This window comes from Fukomys damarensis, unplaced genomic scaffold (genome assembly GCF_012274545.1).
Source record: "Fukomys damarensis isolate Sample0158 unplaced genomic scaffold, DMR_v1.0_HiC HiC_scaffold_5, whole genome shotgun sequence".
NCBI classification, from domain to species: Eukaryota; Metazoa; Chordata; class Mammalia; order Rodentia; family Bathyergidae; genus Fukomys; species Fukomys damarensis.
The window spans coordinates 67142871-67164555 of NW_022900917.1; the positions used below are offsets into that span (position 1 = coordinate 67142871).

At 36.8% G+C, this 21685-nt stretch overlaps 1 protein-coding gene across 8 annotated transcripts in view; it reads left to right on the plus strand.

The window, feature by feature from the left end:
- The window catches only part of Tbc1d31 (TBC1 domain family member 31), an 86187-nt gene that overhangs the window by 24887 nt on the left and 39615 nt on the right, over positions 1 to 21685 (plus strand). For 7 of the 8 annotated variants that reach the window (XM_010605587.2, XM_010605579.2, XM_010605581.2 and 4 more), the window contains 7 exons: positions 555 to 714; positions 2962 to 3162; positions 6240 to 6416; positions 10149 to 10225; positions 10304 to 10450; positions 16929 to 17062; positions 21217 to 21350. In XM_010605587.2, the coding sequence (XP_010603889.1) occupies positions 555 to 714; positions 2962 to 3162; positions 6240 to 6416; positions 10149 to 10225; positions 10304 to 10450; positions 16929 to 17062; positions 21217 to 21350 (1030 nt within the window). Of the gene's footprint in view, positions 1 to 554; positions 715 to 2961; positions 3163 to 6239; positions 6417 to 10148; positions 10226 to 10303; positions 10451 to 16928; positions 17063 to 21216; positions 21351 to 21685 lie in introns of those variants that run through there. The other variant, XM_033760845.1, reaches the window with a different exon arrangement.

Here is a 21685-nt window from a genome sequence, read left to right on the forward strand (position 1 = left end):
AAAAAGAAATTCCTGTGAGAGCAGGATTAACTAACTTGTCCAGTCTTATCTGACATGTTTATTCCTCTGCCCCTGGATCCTGGAATGAAAGCTGGATTATATTAGTTACTTTACAAGTCCTTGTTGAATAAGCAAGCATCAACCTTGCAGGTCAATGTAACTTACTCGTTGTGTACCTACCTTATCACGTAGCTTTCTAGAGACAGGGAAAATGTTTGGCCTTTTTTTTTAACCAGTTCAGTATAATCATATATGAAATGCAGAAGGTTGGATAATGATAAATGACATTGAGATTGTGGAATATATATATATATCTCCCATGAGCTGTCCTATATATAATAGCCATTGGCTACCTGTGACTAATAAATATAGAAAAGCTTAATTCTCTCAGTAACACTAGCCATGTTTTTAAAGTTCAGTGATCATATGTGGTTAGTGGTGCCCATGTTGACCATCATAGATGCAGAATATTTCTGTCATCACAGCAGATATTACTGCCCAGTGCTCCCATAAAAATTGAACTAACTTTACTTTTTTACCTTCTTGTTATATAGAGATGGCCGAACCCTGGCTGCTGGAGGCAAATCAAACCATCTTCATGTGTGGTGCCTAGAAGCTACACAGCTCTTCAGAATTATCCAGATGCCTACTAAAGTGAGAGCTATTCGACATCTGGAATTTCTTCCTGATAGTTTTGATGCTGGTTCAAATCAGGTTAGTAAGAGAAATCTAAGATATGCTTTTCGAGAAAGATCGCATCAATTTCTGAACTGTATTAGCTCTTACATATTTAAATTATACCCTGACTGATAAGAATCTGAAGTTGCAACTACAACTTATTTTTGTGAAGAGGCTGGAATTGAAAAAGTTTCAGTCTTTTGTTCTTTATATTACTGACAGAAATTACCTTAACATTCTTATTTTAAATTGACTGTCATGGCTCTTACACTTCAACAAATTATATACATGTTTTTTGAGGTTTAATAAAAAATTATAGTGAATTTCTAAAAATATTTTAAAACATTACAGTAAAAGACACATTGCCGCTTGTCTCCCTTTAAATGTGTTTTTACTGTAATAAATTTTTAAAAATTAAAACATTAGGGCTGGGGATTTAGCTCAGTGGGCCTGAGTTCGATCCCTGGCACCAAAAAAAAAAATTAAAACATTCACTGTTTTTCAGTCACTTCTTATGATACATAAAAGCACATTCTGTATGTATACATATATCTGTTTTACTTGAGTTTTTGAATAGGCTCTGTATTCTCTTGGTTAAAAATCTAAAACATGGACCACGGATTTAGCTCAGTGGTTCTGCCAACTGCCTCACAAATGCAAAGTCCCAAGTTCGATCCCAGTACCAAAAAACAAAATCTAAAACTTACAAGAAGGCACACAGTGGTAAATCTCTCACACCTCTCTCATTTGTCTAGTTATTCATATGCCCTGCCTCACAACCACTGGAGGTTTATGTTTCCCTTCATTTTTATGCAGCTTTGCACCTTTTTTACACTTAAAGTAGAGATTATTCTGTAATAATACAGAACTTCTATTTGTAGCTGTGTAATGTTTCATAATTTTTTGTTTTCAGCCAGTCCTCTATTATTCAGTATTCAAACCTATTTTTAGTCTTTTTCTGTTACAATTAGCAGTAAATAACCTTTGGCAAATGCCATTTTATACTTCTTATTTGTAGAATAAAATCCCAGAGTAGAGATAATAGCATAAAGATTCTGTGCATCTGAATTTGGGTGAGATATTGCCAAGGGGTCATATCATATCAACTGCATGAGGGAATTTGTTCCTATCACCAGGCATGTAGAATAAAATGGATTCTAGACTGTCACCTTTTTGTATAACAAGCAACATTGGCATTTCAAGCAACCATATGGTGGTTGTCTTAGTTTTCTTGTTTCTGAGACAAAATACCCAAAGTTAAAAGAGGAAAGGTTTATTTTGGCTCAGAGTTTGTAGAGGTTTCAGTCTATAACCACTGGCTCCAAGGCAGGGTAGCATGGCAGAGGGCCATCACAGAGGAGAAGCAGTTCGTCACCGGCAAAGGTAACAAGCAACAAGGGACCTGAGACCCTCTTTCTGTCCCTTATATCTTATCCAGTTTACCCACCCTTAGAGCAGCTAGCACTCACACCCAGGGTGGGGCACCCTTACTCCTGCCCAAAACTATGCCAGACCAATCAGTGGACTGATTTAGTGAGCACACACTCCAGATCCAGTTATCTCCAAAAAGCCCCACCTATGACTGCATGAAGCTTTGGGGGGACACCTAGATACAGACGATAACAGTGGTACTGCATATAGCCACTAGGAAGAGGTTTTATTTTCTTCATCTTGTTTATTACATGCTCTTAATTTTTCAAATAATATGAATTAAAATTTAAATTTTTCCCTTTTAAAAGACTAGCTTTGCTTCTCCCCCTCTACCACCCTGGCAGCCCACAATCTTTCTCTGCTCTGCAAATGTTAGTTATAATAGCAGAAGACAGGCAGGCAGTAGGGTGCCTCACCAGGAGTCACAGGTTTGTGAGGATAGCAGGGAGAGGAAAGCAAACCCCTACACTCTCCTTGCTTTTGACAGTCATTGTGGTGTACAAGTTAGGAGCTGTCTGATTATCTCTGTCCCCTGTGTACCACATCAGTGAATTTGGCCTGCCTGAGGAAGGGAATGTTCTTAGGTCACTTTCCTATAGTCCCTCAAGATGTGTTCCTTACTGGTTCTGGTTAGAGCTAGACTTGTCTGGTTCCAAACAGGGCAAATCAACATGAGCCATACTTAGTTACTTAAAAACTTATCATAACCTTTGGAGAATAGGATCTCTTCTAGCTTCTCCCACTCAAATTTTGTGTGTGTCACACACATGCATAGAATATATGTGCATAGTTTGACTTTCACACATTCACCTTTCAGGTGTGTTTTTAAGAATTCATTTCTCTCTATTCTAGGTTCTTGGTGTGCTAAGTCAAGATGGTATTATGAGATTTGTCAATATACAGACTTGTAAACTTCTCTTTGAAATTGGGAGCCTTGATGAAGGAATTAGCTCATCAGTAATTAGCCCACATGGACGGTACATTGCATCTATTATGGAAAATGGAAGTCTGAACATATACTCAGTTCAAGCTTTAACACATGAAGTAAATAAGGTATATTATTAACTTCCTTGGAACTTACCTATTTTTTCTGTATTTTATTTTGTTTTTCTACTTTCAAAGCCATATTTCCCTCTGTTTTGTTTCTTACATTACTGCCTTCCTGAAGGACATCTCTGTTTGGTGTCCCTGTCTTTTTCAAGGTGTCTCTCATGATCTTTCCCCAAAGAGCTTTTCAAATGTATTTCTTCATTTCTGACTCATTCTTTTTTCCCATCTTATAAACTGTAAAGCTCTATAACCATGCTTATTTCTTTACTTCCTAAATCTAGCCAATTTTAAGTTGTTTGACTTCTTAAGTGTGAAATACCTGAATACATGCTGCATTTCTCCATAATGGCCTTCCTCCTATTGGTTCCCGTGAACTAACCACTGCTGAATAACAGTAGTGTATTCACGCCATCTTCTACATAACATTTTTCTAAAATAATGCTTTCAGCTAGGTGTGGGGCACATGCCTGGAGTCATAGCTACTTGAGAAGGTAGATCACTAGAGGGAGGATCACTTAACTCACAAGTTGGAGACCTGTCTTAGCATCCTAGTGAGAGTCTTTCTCACCAAAACCAACAAAACAAAAAGCAAATACTGTACTGTATGCCTCAGTTCACAAGCACTTCTGTTTGTGAACCAAATTGGTGAGGCATCTGGCAAAATTTTGCTTCCATTCGAGAATTCTGCATCAGGTGATGAACACACCCATGATCATCTTCCCTACACAAACACAAACGTGGCCATCTTCCCCAAAATTGTGGAACAAATTAAATTCACGAACTGAGGTACCACTATAAAAGCAAAGACTGCTTTCATCATTTATTTCTGAAGTAGTGCTTAAGGCTTCCTTCCTTTTGCCTGTTAAGTTCAGATTCTTGTAGTTGGCTCTCATGTCATCTTGTCACCTCTCTACTGATCCACATTATTTATTCCATCTAAAAGAACCCCTCTACCCATCTTCTGTGATTGTCTGAAGCCCCCACTAGCTGACAAGTTAGATTTTGTGCCCCTTGCTAGTCTGGGATTGTACCATAGTGGCGCTAACAATGACTTCAATGAGCATCTGGTCTAACCCTTCAGTTTTGCAGAGGAAGAAGTTCACACACCAGCTTACTCACACAGGTAGCCCCAGTGGGAGTGGGTGTTCTAATTCTTAATTCAGTGCTCTCTTTTCATGTGTTCTTTTCCCTTTTGTTCTCTTTTATCTTTTTATGCATAAATAGTGTTTCATCACAGGAAAACATCAAAAGATACAGGTAAACAAATAGGTAAATAAGGATTGCTTAATATCTTTACATTTTCAGATGATTCTGATACATACGTTCCTCAACTTTTTTTTAATGTGTGTAAATGTATACATTCACTCATTCATGGGTTCTGTATTTGAGAATTTACCTACTCACTAAAATTTGTGACCCTGAAATCAATATTGTACACTGCAAGATTGTACTAGTGAAAATAAATAAATAAATGTTTGTGGGACGGGGATTTATCTCAGTGGTGCCACTGCCTGCCTTGCAAGTGCAAGGACCTGAGTTTGATCCCCAGTACCAAAAAATAAAATAAAATAAATATTTGTAGTGCTTTCCTTGTTGTTGACAGACATGGAGTGAAAATTGAGTCAGTCTGCCCCTACTCCCAGCTGAAGTTGAACAAGGCAACACTTTGCTTTCTTGTCTTAGCTCTCATACTACAAGTTAGTGTCCCTTTCCTCTTCTTTAGTGCCGTGTGTTTTGCATTTTCAGGCTTTCTGTTGTGATTTTACTATTTAAAATGACCCCTGAGCGGCGCACACCTGTAATCCTAGCACTGAGGAGGCTGAGGCAGAAGCATCACCGTGAGTTCAGGCCAGCCTGAGTTACATAGTGAGCTCAAGGCTAGCCTGCACTGAGGCTTGTCTCAGAAAATAAATAAATCAAATGACCTCTGAGCATAGTGCTGAAATAAAGGCTGACTTGTACCTAACACTGAAAGTATACTTTTTTTAAAAAGTATACTTTTGAAAAACTCATTTAGGCATGAGTTATACTGCAGTTAGCTTTCAATTCAGGGATAACATATCAACAGTTTATATTAAGAAAGATGTATTCATACAGAAACACATAAAACAAAATTAGGTATTAATCATTTAATGAAAATATAATTAGAGACTCAAGAAAGTAACCCTGTTTCCCCTACAATGAGTGATTCAGTGTTTGAGGTAATTCTGTAGAGCTACTATGAATAAAAAAAAAATCAACTAAATATATATACATTTGTATATAAATATGTGGCTCTTTCTATGCATTCATTCCCTCAAATGGGATTATACTCTGCTGTTTTTTTATGTCATTGTATATTTATATGTAATTGTAGTTTAATATTTGTTATATATTAATTCAAAAAATATTAATAAATTATCTGCTCTGAATAAGGGAACTTTAGCTTCTTCAGTCGATTTTACTAGCTAAGCCTTCTTAAAAGAGTCTGGGACAGATCTGAAAAAGTCGTGGTAACAGTGAGTCATGGAGTCCTTCTGTGCTGTAACTGGGGAGTAACGTGAGATTGCATTGAAAAGAAAGCCAGCCTAGGAGTAGAGTAATCTTGGCTGAGAATGTAGCTCCATGGCAGAGTGCTTGCCTAGCAAGCATGAGCCCCTGGATTCACTCCCCAGTACAAGTAGACCCTTAATAACAAGGGTTTGGGTTCTAAGTTGTGCGGTCACTCCTGCCTCATAAGCAGTTGATATAGTGAAAAACCAACAGCCATTGCCATGCACCTTTAATTCCAGACAGAGCAGGAGCTTTGTGCTTTCACAGGAAAATCATTGGCCACTTCCTCTCCCTCAGAAAAATCTCACTTGAGCGCAGAGAATGTTAGGGTGCTTCTTGTGGAATTCTCATGGATCATATGCCTAAGGTTGTCTTCTCTGCCATACATTATCACTATTGTGCTAACTTATCATGCAAGGGTAAAAATGGTTTGTGGGTTATATGACTTAAGGCTAGCTTTCAAGGAGTAACTAAATTTTACTTACTGCTGTTGTTAAATCATGTATTTTTGTTTTTCAAAGTAATTTACATATATATTTTCCTTTTAGCCTCCTCCTCCTTTAGTGAAAGTAATTGAAGATTTGCCTGAGAAGAAACTGAGTTCCAGTAATCTTAAGATGAAAATAACATCAGGAAGAGTGCAGCAGCCAGCAAAATCTAAAGAGGTCAAAATTCAGAGTACAATATTAGAACGAGACCTTACGGGTAATTTTGAAAATAAAGAGGTGAGAACTTGTATATGTCACACATTCAGCCATAGACTAGTCTTGTGATTTCTAGGCTATCATCACTCTTTCTTTCTTGAGACTTAAAGGAATAGAGAAGAAAATTATAACTGGAATTTCTCTATGCTTTTGTGCTTTTAACATAAATGTAGCATGTTTATGGTTTTTCAAAAAGCCAGATAGTGCATAATTGCACTGTCCAGTATACCAGCCGCTAGCGTGTGGTTGATGAGTACTTGAGGTGTGGCTAGTCTGAATTGAGACACATTGTAAGTGTACTACACTTGGTAAGAAAGTCAAAAAACGTAGCATGAGTAAAAAAATTAAAATATCTGTCAGTTGATGATTTTATATTGATTGTATGTTGAAATGATATTTTGATTATATTGGGTTAAATTATGTTGCTAAACTGAATTTTACTTTTTTTAATCTTTTCTAACGTGGTTCCTAGAAATTTTTAAATTATATTTGTGGCTTATGTTGTATTTCTGATGAACAGTGCTAGTATACAAGAGTATACTATTCCATTTATCATTCTCTGGGGGTAACCAAGATACTAATAGAATTACTTTTGAGAGAAGGAATTTCATTGAGTTTTATTTTCTCTTTAAATTTTTTTTAAATTTTCCTAATTTTATGGAAAGCACATACATTACTTTTGAATACAAAGAAAATATTAACAGAAAAATTACTAATGTTTTCAAAAAATGTTTAAGAATTTTATTGATAATACCCACGTGGAAAGTACATGTGAGTATACAGTGAATTTTTACAAACTAAACATACCCATTTTACCAGCACACATACCAAAAAGTAGAACATTACCAGCACCTTCTCACTCCCTGCTAGACAACCCTCCCCCTTGCCTCACTGGTTATGATGATTTTTCTGGGAGAAATGGAGATACTAGAATTAAACTCAGAGCCTTGCTTACACAAGCTTGCTTTCTACTGCTGAGCTACACCCTTAGCCATGGATAACTACTCCTGATAATGCTGTAGAGTAGTGTAGTAAGGACTGTCAGTTTTCCTACATGGTTGATTAAAGCAGTATGCATTCCCACCAACAGTATTCAAGAGTTCTAGTTGCTCCATATTCTCACAAACCCTTGGTATGTTTCATAATAATTTTAATAACTTTTTCATTAGGCAGTTTAAAATTATGAAACCTGTATATACAGAAGGCAGATCACAGCTTAATGAAAAAGTAGAAGATCACATACATACTTGCATTGAGTAGCTCTAAATCCATCTTCACATTTGGCACTTTGTTAGGGTCAACACACAGTCATCTTCATAGTTATGATGCAGGGAAAGAACACAACAGAGAATCAGCAGATGAAGGGGCATCCTCCTCAGGGAGCAGGCACAGGCTTCCCACTGAGGCCATGGGAGTACTCAATCCCCTCCTCAGCAGCTGATTGTGATGTTGTAGTAAGAACATTGTCTACAGAGGGGAATTATTAGCAACTCATTGCCCAAGGCCTTGACCTGAGGCTGGTTATGTAGGCAGCTTGTTAAACATGTTTCAAATTCCAAACTCCCAGAGGAAAAGTGAGTACGTAGCACACATTGTACAAACTACACGGTATACTTTAGACACTCTCAGCCACCCTGACTGGTTCTAGAGATGATGGGAACCTCCTAAATCCAGCTTCTAGATACCAGCCACAGGTCAGCTTGCAAGCAGACTTTCTAAGGGTCGCAGGTCCAGACCTGCTGTGATAACTTTTTCCTGCATGTACCCATTTCTACATTAAGAAAGAAAGCATTAGCAAGATCTTTGGAGCTCTCCTTGTGCTTATTCCCAGTTATATTTTTCTCTCTACCCCACAGGTATAATTGTTCTCCTCCTTTGTATGTTACCTCGCTTGTCCTTGATTTTCTTTTTTATAGCTTCTTCATATAAACCTAATGAAAAAATAATTGGGGAGTTGAGGAAAGATCTAGCTCTGTAGTCCAGGTTGACCTTGAACTCACTATATAGCCCTATATATGGCCTTGAAAATGTAGCAGTCCTCCTGCCCCAGCCTCTCAGGTGGTGGGAGTACAGGTGTACAGGTGTACACCACCACACCTGGCTTACAAAATAATATTTTTTTAAAAAGTTGAATAGTGAGGAAAAATCTAAACCAAAGAGATTGGGCAGTGTTGCTGGTATTCAATAAGTGCTTTAATGGGAAGATAAACTGAGTACTATCTGAGTTTTAACCTGGCATCAGCTTTCCTGAGAGTTTACAGGAACCTTTTCTGAAAAAATTAAAGGCATGATCATAAATTATTTTATCAGTACTCAGGGTTTCTAGCAGCACTGTAGTGTGGATGAAATCTAGATGTCCTACAGAAAAATGTTGGGGAGTAAGGGAGCTTCTAAGGAACCTATAGCCGACCGAAGGAGTAAGTCACAGAAGGAACACTTTTGTGGGGTGAAATGCATGCCCTCAGTTATCGACATCAGAACACACAAAGGGAAATAGGAAATTCATCACCACCACCTCATGACCAAGGCAAGAATAGTTAAGGTTCAAGCCAGAATCACAGAGCATCCTGTCCTTTATTTAAGAAGAAGTTTCAGTGACAACAGTGTCTCCGACAGCAATCCACATGTCTCTCTCATGGATCATGCTGCTCCAAACTGGACTGGTTGTCCTCTGCGTTTGGTGCATGGCACTCAGATACTAATTTTTGTTCACCATCACCTTGTCCTCTCCCTTTACACCTATTTATATCAGATTACCTATTCCTTGAGGCAAAAAGAGCATTGAAGGAAACAGAAAATTTGGCTTTGAGTTTCAAGCCAAAATTTAGCCCAAAATTTTTGTGACTGTGAATGCTCCCTCCTCCTCCCCCCAATAGAGAAGGAAAGATAACATTCCATCTGTTTTAGATAGTTGTTAGCATCAAAAGAGATAATCTAGTAAAACAGCTTTATAATTCTAAAATCTGTATTTTTTCATTAAGACGAAAATTGACTTGAAAGTTTTAGATATGAGGGACCATCGTCAAAATCTGATGTGTGTCATCTAGTATTAAATGAACTAGATAAGTTTTTCTGCCAGACTTGTCTTTCATGCTCTTGTGCTATAAGTTGTCCAAATTTTCAAGAAAAAGGAATAAAGAAAACATCAGAATGCATTGCTTTTAGTTCAGAGACAGGCAGATGCCAGCCTGTGTGGCCTCAATCAGGTTATACAAGCCAAGAATAATTACATTTTTTAAATGGTTACATTTTAAATGGTTATTTAAGTATCTGTGCAGTAGCTTTTTCTCCTTTGTTCACGAAACCTGAAATATTTGCTAATTAACTGCACATAGAAAATGTTTGCCAAAGTCTGGTCTAGGAAAAGTAATAATATGATGAACTTTAGTTGCTTTCTACATAATCGTTTTTTGTTGCTGTTGTTTGTTTGTTTTGATTTTTTGAGACAGGGTCTCACTGTGTAGTTGAGACTGACCTGGAACTCACTATGTAGCCCCGGCTGATCTCGAACTCACAGCAGTCTTCCTGCCTCAGCCTCCTGAGTGCTGGGATTACAGGCATGCGCCACCACGCCCGGCTGCTTTCTACATAGTTAATGCTTAAGGAAAGAAAGTGTGTGGTATAAAGTATAAAGTCCAGTAGAAGGAGTATTTCTTACTGTGTGTTCTGTTCTAAAGTTGGAAAGCCATTTCAGACCAGCTTACCCTGTTTTGAATTTCATGTTTATGTACTACTGGTACTGTCTTTTTACAGAATTTGTCAGATGGATTAAACAAAAAGCGCTTACAAATCTTATTAAAAGGCTATGGTGAATATCCAACAAAGTACAGGTAAAATTTGAATTATTTTATGTTATATCTAATTTATATCAAATAAGTTTTTAATCCAAAATTATATCTTAATTTCAGGATGTTTATTTGGCGTTCTCTACTACAACTGCCTGAAAATCATACTGCATTTAGTAGCATAATAGATAAAGGTACTCATGTGGCATTTCTCAACCTTCAGAAGAAATATCCCATCAAAAGTAGGAAATTACTCAGAGTATTGCAGAGGTATGTTCAGTATATTGCAACAATGTATATGAAATCTGTAATAATTGCAATCCTTTGCTTATAAAATATTGTTTGATCAGCTTTGATTATCCTTAGGTGGTATGTTGGTTTGTTTTTAAAAACAAGACATATATACACATGTTTACATAGGAATATTAGTTTGTGCTGTATTCTAGAAAATATCAATCAGGTAATCTAAAGGAACAAAAAGTAGAAAGAGCTTTGAATTTAGAAGTAAAAGAACTAGTTTTGAATCCTTGCTTCACCACCTAATAACTTTAGTATAGCACATGTCATTTTATTTCTTTATCTTAATTTTCGTTTCTGAAAATGGGGCTCATATCACTATCATAAGATTGTTGGGATAATTAGGTGAGAATCTTTTATGTTTATACTATTGTCCAATTCATAACAAGCATTCAGTAAATGTTAATAATAAAAACTAATGCTTTAAAGTACTTTTTGTGTGTTAGGCACTACTAAATATACTTATAAATTATTTTATAGGTAAAGAGACTGAGGCATAGACAGGTTAGGTGCTATAATCCAGTCACTCAAATGTAGAGGTATAATTATGTGCAGGCTCCAGAGTCCAGTTTTTAAAAATTACTTCTACTATGATAAATTATAATCATAAGTGAAACTAGAATACCATGAGGTATCCTCATGCCCATCACCTGTCTTTAGCAGTTGCCAAATCTTGGCCCCTCACACTTCCCACTTACCCCACCCTGCTATGTCTCACCCTTCCCCCTGACAAACACACTGTCTTAGTTACTTTTCTCATTGCTGAGACAAAATACCTGACACCCAAATGTAAAGGAGGAAAGGTTTGTTTGGCTCACAGTTCATAGAGGTTTCAGTCCATAGTTGGCTGGCCACAAGGCAGAGTGTTATAGCGGAGGGGCGTCACAGAGGAAAAACATTCCATGGTAAAGCAGGGCAGACAGAAGGCAAGAAGTAGCAAGTCCAAGTAACCTTCGCAGCTTCTTTCTGCACCTTTTATATTCTGTGTAGGCTACTGGGCTTGGGTGGGTGCCAAGCCAATCAGTGGACTGATGTAGTAATTACAGACCCTTAATCCCAGCATCACCTACATTGGATCCAACCATCTCCTAAAAAGCCCCCGTTGCCTGCATGAGGCTTTGGGGGGACATCTAGACACAAGCCATAACACACACCCTGCTAAATATCTACATATGTATCCTAAAAAATAGAGACTTCTATTCTTTTTTTGGTTCCAGGGATTGAACTCAGGTCCTTGCGCTTGCAAGGCAGGCCACCGAACCACTGAGCTAAATCCCCGGCCCGAGACTTCTATTCTTTAACACAAGCACAATACTATTAACTCAAGAAAGAATTAACAACTTTTTAATATCCTTAAATGTCCATTCAGTGTTGCCATTACTGATTTTTGTCTTAGGAAATTTTTTTATGATAAGCTTGTTCAAAATATGGTTTACATGTTAACATTTGGTTTGTATCCCCATAAGTCTTATAATCTACAGATTTACTTTCACTCCCTCTTTTTCTCTTGACAGTTTATTTGTTGAAGAAACCAGGAGTTAACTTACAATTTTTCATATTCTGAATTTTGCTGATTTAGTCCCATGGTGTATTGTTTAACATGTTTATTTTTCTCTGGACCGGTAATTAGAGTTAGGGCCCTAAGCTGGTTCTTGAGTTTTATTTTTGTTTTTTCCCCTTTATTGTTTGTTTCTTTGTTTTATAAGAAAACTTTATAGGAGTTTTTATGTATTTCTGTTAGGAGGTTTATAACTGGTTATCTCTCTTCTGATGATGTTACTAGTTAGTGATGATTATTTCCTACATCTATTGTTTCCTTAGAGATTAGCAAAACCCTGTTAATCTAGTTCTGTCATTCCTTTTCTTCTTGTGAACTGGAAAATTTCTACAAAGAAAAACTTTATCAACTATTCGGTTACTGTAAGATACTGTTCACTAAGGAAAGTGTATTAGTCATTTTCCTATCACTGAGACAAAATGCCTGACACAACTTAAAGAAGCAGTAGTTTATTTGGCTCAGTTTCCACTGGATTCACTTGAAAGTTAGCTGGCTGCAAGACAAAAGCTCATGGTGGAAAGGCATAATGGAGAAAACCTGCTCAACCCATGGCATCTAGGAAACAGAGACAGGAGTGAAGACAGGAATGCACCCTTCCAGGTGATATTCCCAGTGACCCACCTCCAACCAGGCCCCACCCCCTAATGGCTGTTGACATCATAAATTCACTGATGCTGATGAGTATAGCACCCCCATGATACAGTTTACCTTACAAATGCATAAAGCTTTTGGGGAACATTTTAGATCTAAACCATAACATTTTACCTCTAGGCCCCAAAGACTCATCTCTATCTTGCTATGTAAAATTCACTTAGTACATCTCTCTAAGAGTCATCAAAGTCTTAACAATTCCAGCACTGCTGAAAAGTTCAAAGTCTCCTATGAGACACAAGGCAAACTCTTAGCTGTGAGTCCCTGTAAAAATAAGAAATTTAAATATTTCCAGTATACAATAGCAGGAGGCAACATGTCCATTTAAAAAGGTACAACTAGGTACATAAAAAGGAAGTGGGCCAAAGCAAGACCAAAACCCAGCAGGGAAGTCGTTTAATCTTGTAGTTCCATGTCCAGCACCCAGGGCAAGTTGTAATGAGATGTCAACTCCAAAGCCCTTAGGCAACCCCAACTCTCTAGATTTAGACTACACCACAGAGCTTCCTCTTTGGGCTGGCTCTGCTCAGTGCCTGTGGTTTGCCTCAGCAGATGATCTACATTCCTGGTATTTCTAACTCCCTAGGGTTTCCACTACATCTTAGAGTTTACTTTCACATGTTCACAAACTTCCCTTGAGTGGCAAATTGTCTGGCCTCCCAGATATCCCTTTGAAATCTCTGGGGAAGACTCCCTCACCCCACAACTGTTGCATACTGCATGACTACCATGAGCTCAGGCAGCAGTGGATGGCTAAACACTTATGAAACAAATCCCAGGGAACTAGATCCCTAGGAGTTCCTTCTCATGCAGGCATTTCAGGAACTCACTTCTCAAATAAAAGCATTACAGTTTTTGCACCCTTAAGCCTGTGAAGGCTAGGGTATTGCTTTTAAGCCATTTTATTTATTCTCCTGATCTAAAGTGCTTGGCTTTAAATAATAATAATGGGCCAGGTGTGGTGGCGCATGCCTGTAATTCCAGCACTTGGGAGGCTGAGGCAGGAGGATCGCATGGTTCTAACTTTACAGGAGCTTCCTTTTTGGCCACCAGCAAAATTTTTTAAATTATTTAACTCTGCTTTTTAGGCCTGATTCTCACTGTAAATCTGGCTGAAAACAGCTAGCACTACTCATGCTACACCCTGAATACTGGGCTACTTTGACTTTCCTCTGTCAGATTAATTAGTCCACTGTCCTCAATTTCAGTCTCTTGCAAAGTCCTAGGACATAGACAAAATGAAGACAAATTTTCTGCCAGAGTGTAACACACATGTCCTCTAGTCCAACTGCTGATAGAGTCCTTATTCCCAACTGAAACCTCCTGAGCCTGGCCTTTACTGTCTGCATTTCTGTTAGCATGCTGGTCTTCTGAGCTCCAACCAGGGTCTCCCATTAATCTCTCCTTACTCTGCTTACAGTATCCTAAGGCTTTTCTAGCTGGTATCTCCAAACATTTTCCAGACTCCTCCCACAAACCAATTCCACAGGCTTCCGAACCACACCAAATATAGTCACAGCATAATCCCATTTCTTGGGTGGGGGATTTATTTCAGTGATTCTGGCACATACCTTGCAAGCGCAAGGACCCGAGTTTGATCCCTGGTATCCTCTCCCCAAAAAATCCCACTTCACTGTTGTCAATTTCCCTGAGACAAAATACCCAACATCTACAACTTAGAGGAAGAGAAGTCAGTTTGGCTCACAGTTTCTAGTAGATTTAGTTCAAAGTCAGCTAGCACATATGGTGGAAGAATGTGGTGGAGGAAAGCTGCTCATCTCATGGTAGTCAAGGAAGCAGAGAAGTAAAGTAAGAGTGCACAGAAGAATACATCCTTCCTGGGCCAGGGATTTATCTCAGTAGCATCATGCCTGCCTGGCAAGTACAAGTTCTTGACTTCATTATCCGGTACCAAAACAGAATACATCCTTCCAGGTTATGTCTCAAGTAACCCACCTACAACCAAGCCCACCTCCTAACAGTACATTTAGCTAGTGAACTTGTCAGTGGATGAACCCACTAATGAGTATAGCACCCCCATGGACCAGTAAATGTCCAAACACATGATACTTGAGGGATGTTTTAGATGTAACTACCTTTTTGTTTTTTATTTAGTTGTAGCAGTCATTTATAATTCATAGAGTTCATGCTGAGAGGAGTAATTGTATAAAGATATAATTGGGAGAAGGGGAGATCTAGTAAATATAAAAGGAAGTTGAGAAATAGAATATCGGGCTGGGGATTTAGCTCAGTGGTACCACTGCCTGCCTCACAAGTGCAAAGTCCTGAGTTTGATCCTCTGTACCAAAAGAAAAGAAAATCATTGTTATATACTAGAGTAATAGTTATTGCTGAGCATATCTACCAATCGATGCTAAAATTAGTAGACAAAAATATTAAGAATTACAGGGTATTTTCAGTCTTAAATATCTCCCCCAGTATATAATTTATCAACTACAAACAGAAAAAACGGTAATACTACAATAAAGAAACTCAAAGATACCATTTTAGCCAATAGATATCAGTGTGATGCATATCACTTTTGACATTCTTACCAAAAAGGACCTCACTCTAATTATGAGACAACACCAGAAAAATGTAAATTAAACTGACGAATGTCATGAAAAATAAGAGACTGAGGAACTCTCACTGGAAGGAACTATAGAGACAGCACATAAATATAAGGGTGAATCTTGGATTGGTGAAATGAAATCAGTGATATTAGTAGAAAAAATAAAAATAAAATCCATGATGTTGCATTGTGTAGAGATTGATTTCTTAGTATTGATAATTGTACCATATGCAACATCAGGGAAATGTAGCCAAGGTATAGAAGACCTCTACTACTTCTGTAATTTTTTTTTTAACTTCTAAATTTCAAAACAAAAGTTAACAAAGAAACTACTTTCCATTTGGAGAGATCTTAAAGGTATTAGAAGTAAATGGGGAAGAATTACAATCCAAGAGTAAGGTAGGCCTTTCTAAGCATGACATATCCAGAAGCAGTTGTTATGACATGAATATAAATCTGTATATTTAAAAATTTCTGAAATACACATGTAAAACAACATACATGTTAAACACATGACAAATTAATGGCTGGTTTCTTAAATATATGAAGTGCTCATAAATAATTGTGAAAAGGACTGACCAAAATGGATAAAGATTTAACAAGCAGTTCACAGCAGTGGAGATCGTTCTTGAACATAAAAATGCTGTATTACCTCCCCATTAATAAGAGAAGTTGCATTTCTCACTTACATGAAAGGTTTGAAAGAAATGATGGATAGTAAATTATGTTGCCAAACTGTTTGAGAAACAGGCATCTCTTGACACTAATGATAAGAATGTCAGTAGACACAGTGGAGCATAATTTGTTTCTAGCTCTTGAAATTACACACGCCTCTCCTCTATAAAAACAAAAATCACACTGTCAACTGAGCAATTCCATTTCTTGGAATTTATCCACATCTGTATTGAAAAATGATGTGTGGAAGTTACTCAGTGAGCATTGTTTATAAAACTTTACAAACTGGTTCAGAGTTTGCTTTAATGACATTGTATATAAAGAACATGTGATTGCTGTAATGTATTCGTTATGGTGTCAATAAATGTAAAACGACAAAAGATTAGTAAGATCTTGGGCTCGATAATAGGGGTATGTTAAAGAAGGAAAGATGTATTTGTATAAATCTATCATATGTGTATGCAAAATATGAGACACATGGCTCTGCATATACTGAAAAAGCTATGTCCAAGAGAGTATTAAGTTGAAAACTGCAAGGTACAGAACAGTACACATCTATTTATAACAGACCCCTGTTTGTGATTTTTTAAAGAAAGATTATACATTTGTTTGTTTGTTTTTGTGGAGACAGGGTTTTGCTATGTAGTTCAACCTGGCCTTAACTCACTTTGCATCCCAGACTGGCCTCAGGATTGCAGTGATGATCCTCCTGCCTCAGCCTCCTGAGTGCTAGGAAAGATTTACACTTTTTTTTTTTTTTTTTTTTTTTTTTTATTGCAAGACAGGCAACAGAACCGCTGAGCTAAATCCCCGGCCCAAGATTTATACTTTTAACATTGATTGTTTCTAAAATGATAAAGTAGATGGTAAGAGAAAGAAGGACAGTTTTTACCAAATCTACCTTCTGTATTGAATTTTATCATGTAAATGTATCATTTATTCAGATAAATTTTAATAGTTATTTTCTGGTCTATATTTCTTTTTTTTATTCACAGAACGCTATCTGCTTTAGCTCACTGGTCTGCCATCTTTAGTGACACACCATATCTTCCTCTCTTGGCATTTCCATTTGTAAAATTATTCCAGAATAACCAGCTTATCTGTTTTGAAGTTGTTGCTACTCTCATAAGTAAGTAGGTAATTACTACAGAATGAAACAAGAATAAATTCTTTATCCTAAGTCTTGGCACCTTTGTAACATTTCATAATTCTGTATTTCTCTACTTGTAAGTCAAGAAAGTGTGACACAACCAAGTTAGAGTATAAAGTGGATATTTCAAACATTTGTATGTAAAACTTTATAAGGAAATTTGGACACTTGAATTTTAGAAGATAAAAGTTTTAGAAAATGTTACAGGCTAGATTTGTTTAGTGACAGAGACTCGGATTGTACTCTTACTGCAAGCTAGCTGCTCTTCTCAGTATTGCTCTAAGTTTGTAAAGCACTTTGCACGTGATACCAGTTCTTGTGCCCAAGCAGTGGCTGCTGTGTGTCCTCATCTTCCTTATCCATGGGTCCTTTGTGTGTATGGGCACCATTCTCAGCGTCCTGCCTTTGTTTACTTAGCTGACCCTCCGAGCCATCTGTGAAGTAGGTATTACTATCCCTGTCGTACAGACTTGGAGGCAGAGGGAACTTAAGTTGCCCAGGGTGGGGTGAGCAGCAGAGCAAACGTCTGAACCTGGCAGTCAGACTCCAGGTCTGTTCCCTGGCACCACCTTCCTCCACGTCATCATTTTCATATTAGTAAGATCGAGTCTCTTAAACTGTGTCCAAATCAAAAATGGACTTGACAAAAGTAACGATATGTATTTAATGTGCTTACTATGTTTTTCTTGTACAAAAGAGATATCCACTTAACTAAAACTAAAATTCTGAAAAAGAACTTTAAAAAGATATATTTAGTGTATTTCCATACTTTTTGTCTTGTACTTGTTCTCGTAAATTTTTATTGATTATTGGAGAAAATATAAAAGAAAATTCACCAATATTTCTCTATTCTAGAGATAGTGTACTGATATATGCATAACATACTAATGAATTTATTATAAGAGCATGTCTTCCCAAATCATTAAATATAAAAATTTTAGTTTTCTAATTTTACCACACATTTTAAGGAGCTTTTGTTTGTTTGTTTGTTTTTTTGAGACTGGGTCTCACTATGTAGTTGAGACTGACCTGGAACTCACTATGTAGCCCAGGCTGGTCTTGAACTCACAGCGATCCTCCTGCCTCAGCCTCCCAAGTACTGGGATTACAGGCGTGTGCCACCACACCTGGCTTAAGCAGTTTATTTTACTAATACTACTTTTTATAAACATACATTTCCCTGACTTTTATAAATTTTATAAGTTTATTGGTTATAATATTCTGTAGTGTGTACATGCAAGGTTAATCTATTGTTGGACATTGACATTATTTCAAATTGTACTTTTAAAAAATACCAATTTTATAATCAACTTCATATGTAGATATAATAATTTTTACATAAATTTCCAGAATTGCTGTTACTAGTTCATAAAATATGAACTCTCCAAAAGTATTGTACTAGTTTACCCTGCTAATAGTACTGTTTTAAGAAAAAAAAATACAATGCAATGAGACAATCCAGTTGTAAAATGACAAGAATTTAACTATACATTTCTCCATAGAATAAAGGCAGATGACTAGTAAGCATAGAAAGCTGTGCTCAGCTTTATTAGTCATTAGGGAAATATAAATAAAAAATACAACGAGATATTACTTCATACCTACTGAATGGCTGTATTTAAACAAACAAGTGTTGGTGAGGATGTGGAACTCTCACATAATGCTGGTGGGATGTTTACATGGTGCAGCCATTGTGGAAAAAGAGTATGGGGCTGTGAAGAACAGTTTGAAGTTTCTTAGAAAAGTAAAACAGAAATGCCATATTACCTAGCCATTCCAATCCTAGGTACATACTCAAAAAGACCAAAAACAGACAAATATTGCATGGTTCCACTTCTGAGAAATGTCTAAAATAGATAAATTCATAGAAGCTCAGAAAGTAGATTAGAGGTTACCCAGCCCTTGGGGAAGTAGGATAGGAGAGTTACTGCTGATCGGGAGTAGAGTTTTCATTTGGAGTGATGAATGTGTTTTGGAAATAGATAGAGGCAATGGTAACATAACATTGTGAATGTAAATAATGCCCCCAAATCATACCATTCAAAATGATTAAAATGGCTAGTTGTACATATTTTACTACAAGAAAAACCATGTTGTGTCTAATTTAGATAGGTATTATCAGAAAATCTTTGTTAAAATAGCATATGATTTTATGGTAAGGAAATTCACTTTTCTAAAGAAATATCTTGAAATTTAAATAGAGGCAATTAATGTTTATCCCATAGTGATCAATAAGTACAGTTTTATCAAGACTATCAAGTTAGCTTTATTTAATAAACACCTACTGAACTTCAACTAAAGGTTAACACATTGGGGATTTGCTGCTGTTACAGGTTTCGGGCTTATAGTTCATTTTGGCATCTAGAAGTAATTTTGAAGGAAGCAGTCACTTCTCTGTGTAATTTATAATACACAGAATCTTCACACCATCATCATTTCTGTCTGGAATTAGTCAGTGTCTGTATGTCCGTTACCCATACTTTGGTTGTAGTGGCACCAAAGTAAAATAATACTTTTAAAATGGCATAAGACTATAAATAGCAGGGTTTCCTTCTTGCTAAGGGGAAAGTATTGTTAATGAATATTAAAATGGGGTTAGAGCTTTGTAAACTTGTAGTTTGGATACAAAATGAATCTATAGTAAATGCTGATGAACCCAGTTTTCCTTTTAAAAGTAGCTTATATTAAAGCCGCAGTTTACAGTGGCTGAAATATTTCTTTTCAGGCTTAGTCTTTACAACCTAATTATAAGTTCATATTTAAATAGTCAGTGACAAATGAAATAATGGAATTCCAGAATAGAAAGTCCTTATAAACTATATCTAATGTAATATTCTGCTAATAAAGCCTTACTCTAATTTGAGGGGGATCATAATATTAAAGTTTGAAACCACAGCTCATTGCAAGTTGAACATCTCTAATCCAGTAATCCAATACCTGAAGCTTTTGATTGCCATTATAATGCTTTTGGATGTTCAGATTTTAGAACATTTTAGACTTCAGAATTACAGATGTCACCTAGTAAAGTCTGCAAATATTCTAATATCTGAAAAACTCAAGTTCGAAACACTTCTTGTCCCAAACATTTCACTGATGGTCAGTCCGCATTTTAAAAAATTTAAAGCAGAATTTGATAAGTAGAGAATGAAATACAGGCCCATTAACCAAAACAAGCTGATGCTCTTTGAAGAGCTAGTTTGTGGGTTGCATTGATTAAGTGCATTGAATTAGCCATAGAAGACTGTTTGCTAGAATGAAGTCTACTTTGAACTAGCTGACCTTCAGAAAATGCTGTTGTCACTCATTGAGTGGTTTTCAAGTAAAGCTGACTGAAACAAAATGTCATTAATTAGACTTACAACCAATTTGTATGGCTACTTGATACTATGATTGTAAAGCAGTCTTTTCCTATGAATGGGGACTTTCTGTCACTTAATTGATAGGGATACAATTTGTACGTATTTGTTTCTATGTAACATAAATATGTGAAAATACAGTTTTGAGCATTCTTTTCTTTTTTTCTTTTGCGGTACTGGGGATCAAACTCAGAACGTTGTGCTTGCAGATGCAGCACCACTGAGCCACATCCCTGGCCCTTTTGGGGTGGGGTAGGAGGGGCAGAATCTTACTGTGTATCCCAGGCTGGCCTCAATCTTATGGTGATCTTACCTCAGCCTCCTGAATGCTGGGGTTATAGGTGTGCTCCACCACACTCAGCTTCCTAAGTTTTTCTAATTTTGATTCCATACGAATTTTAGTGGATTTGAGGAGATTGCCGTGTTAAAATTGATCATGTTTAATGAACGCTTGTGTAGGGAGCTTTTAGAAAGGATCTTTTTGTTATCCAGGGGACCTACAAACCAGAAGTAAGTAGGAACCAGAATGTCTTATAACTAGGCTCAAGAATAGTTTGGAAAGTGTGTGTGTGTTTAATTGACACACTCATTAACTACAGAAAATTTTCTGTACACCTAAGATACTGTATTAATAGAATTTTTTTAAATCTTGATCTAGAATTTTAAAATTTTATTTATTCATAGGGATATAAGGAGTATAAACATTTAAAAATTGCAAAGTCCTTTGATAATATAGGGAAGCATTTAAAGATAAATTTTCTTTTCTTTCCTTTGTAGTCAATTGGTGTCAATACTGGTTTGAATACTTTCCTAATCCTCCTATCAACATTCTTAGTATGATAGAAAATGTTCTGGCATTTCATGACAAGGAATTACTACAGCACTTCATAGATCATGATGTAACCTCCCAGGTAAAAAGTCAGCTGTTTACAATAATAAAACATATTTTGAGAGTTAACATTGATTCCAATGTAAATAAAACAGTATTTTCACGAGGGGTATAAAAAAGCCTACTGCATTTGTATTTTAACATATTCTATCCTTTTTCATTAAACTGCCTTCCTGAAAACCTATAAAAAGGGCCCAAATTAAGTAGTTCTTTTTGCCGGGCATGGTGGCGCATGCCTGTAATCCCAGCGCTCAGGAGGCTGAGGCAGGAGAATTGCTGTGAGTTCGAGACCAGCCTGAACTACATAGTGAGTTCCAGGTCAGTTACAACTACATAGTGAGACCCTGTCTCAAAAAA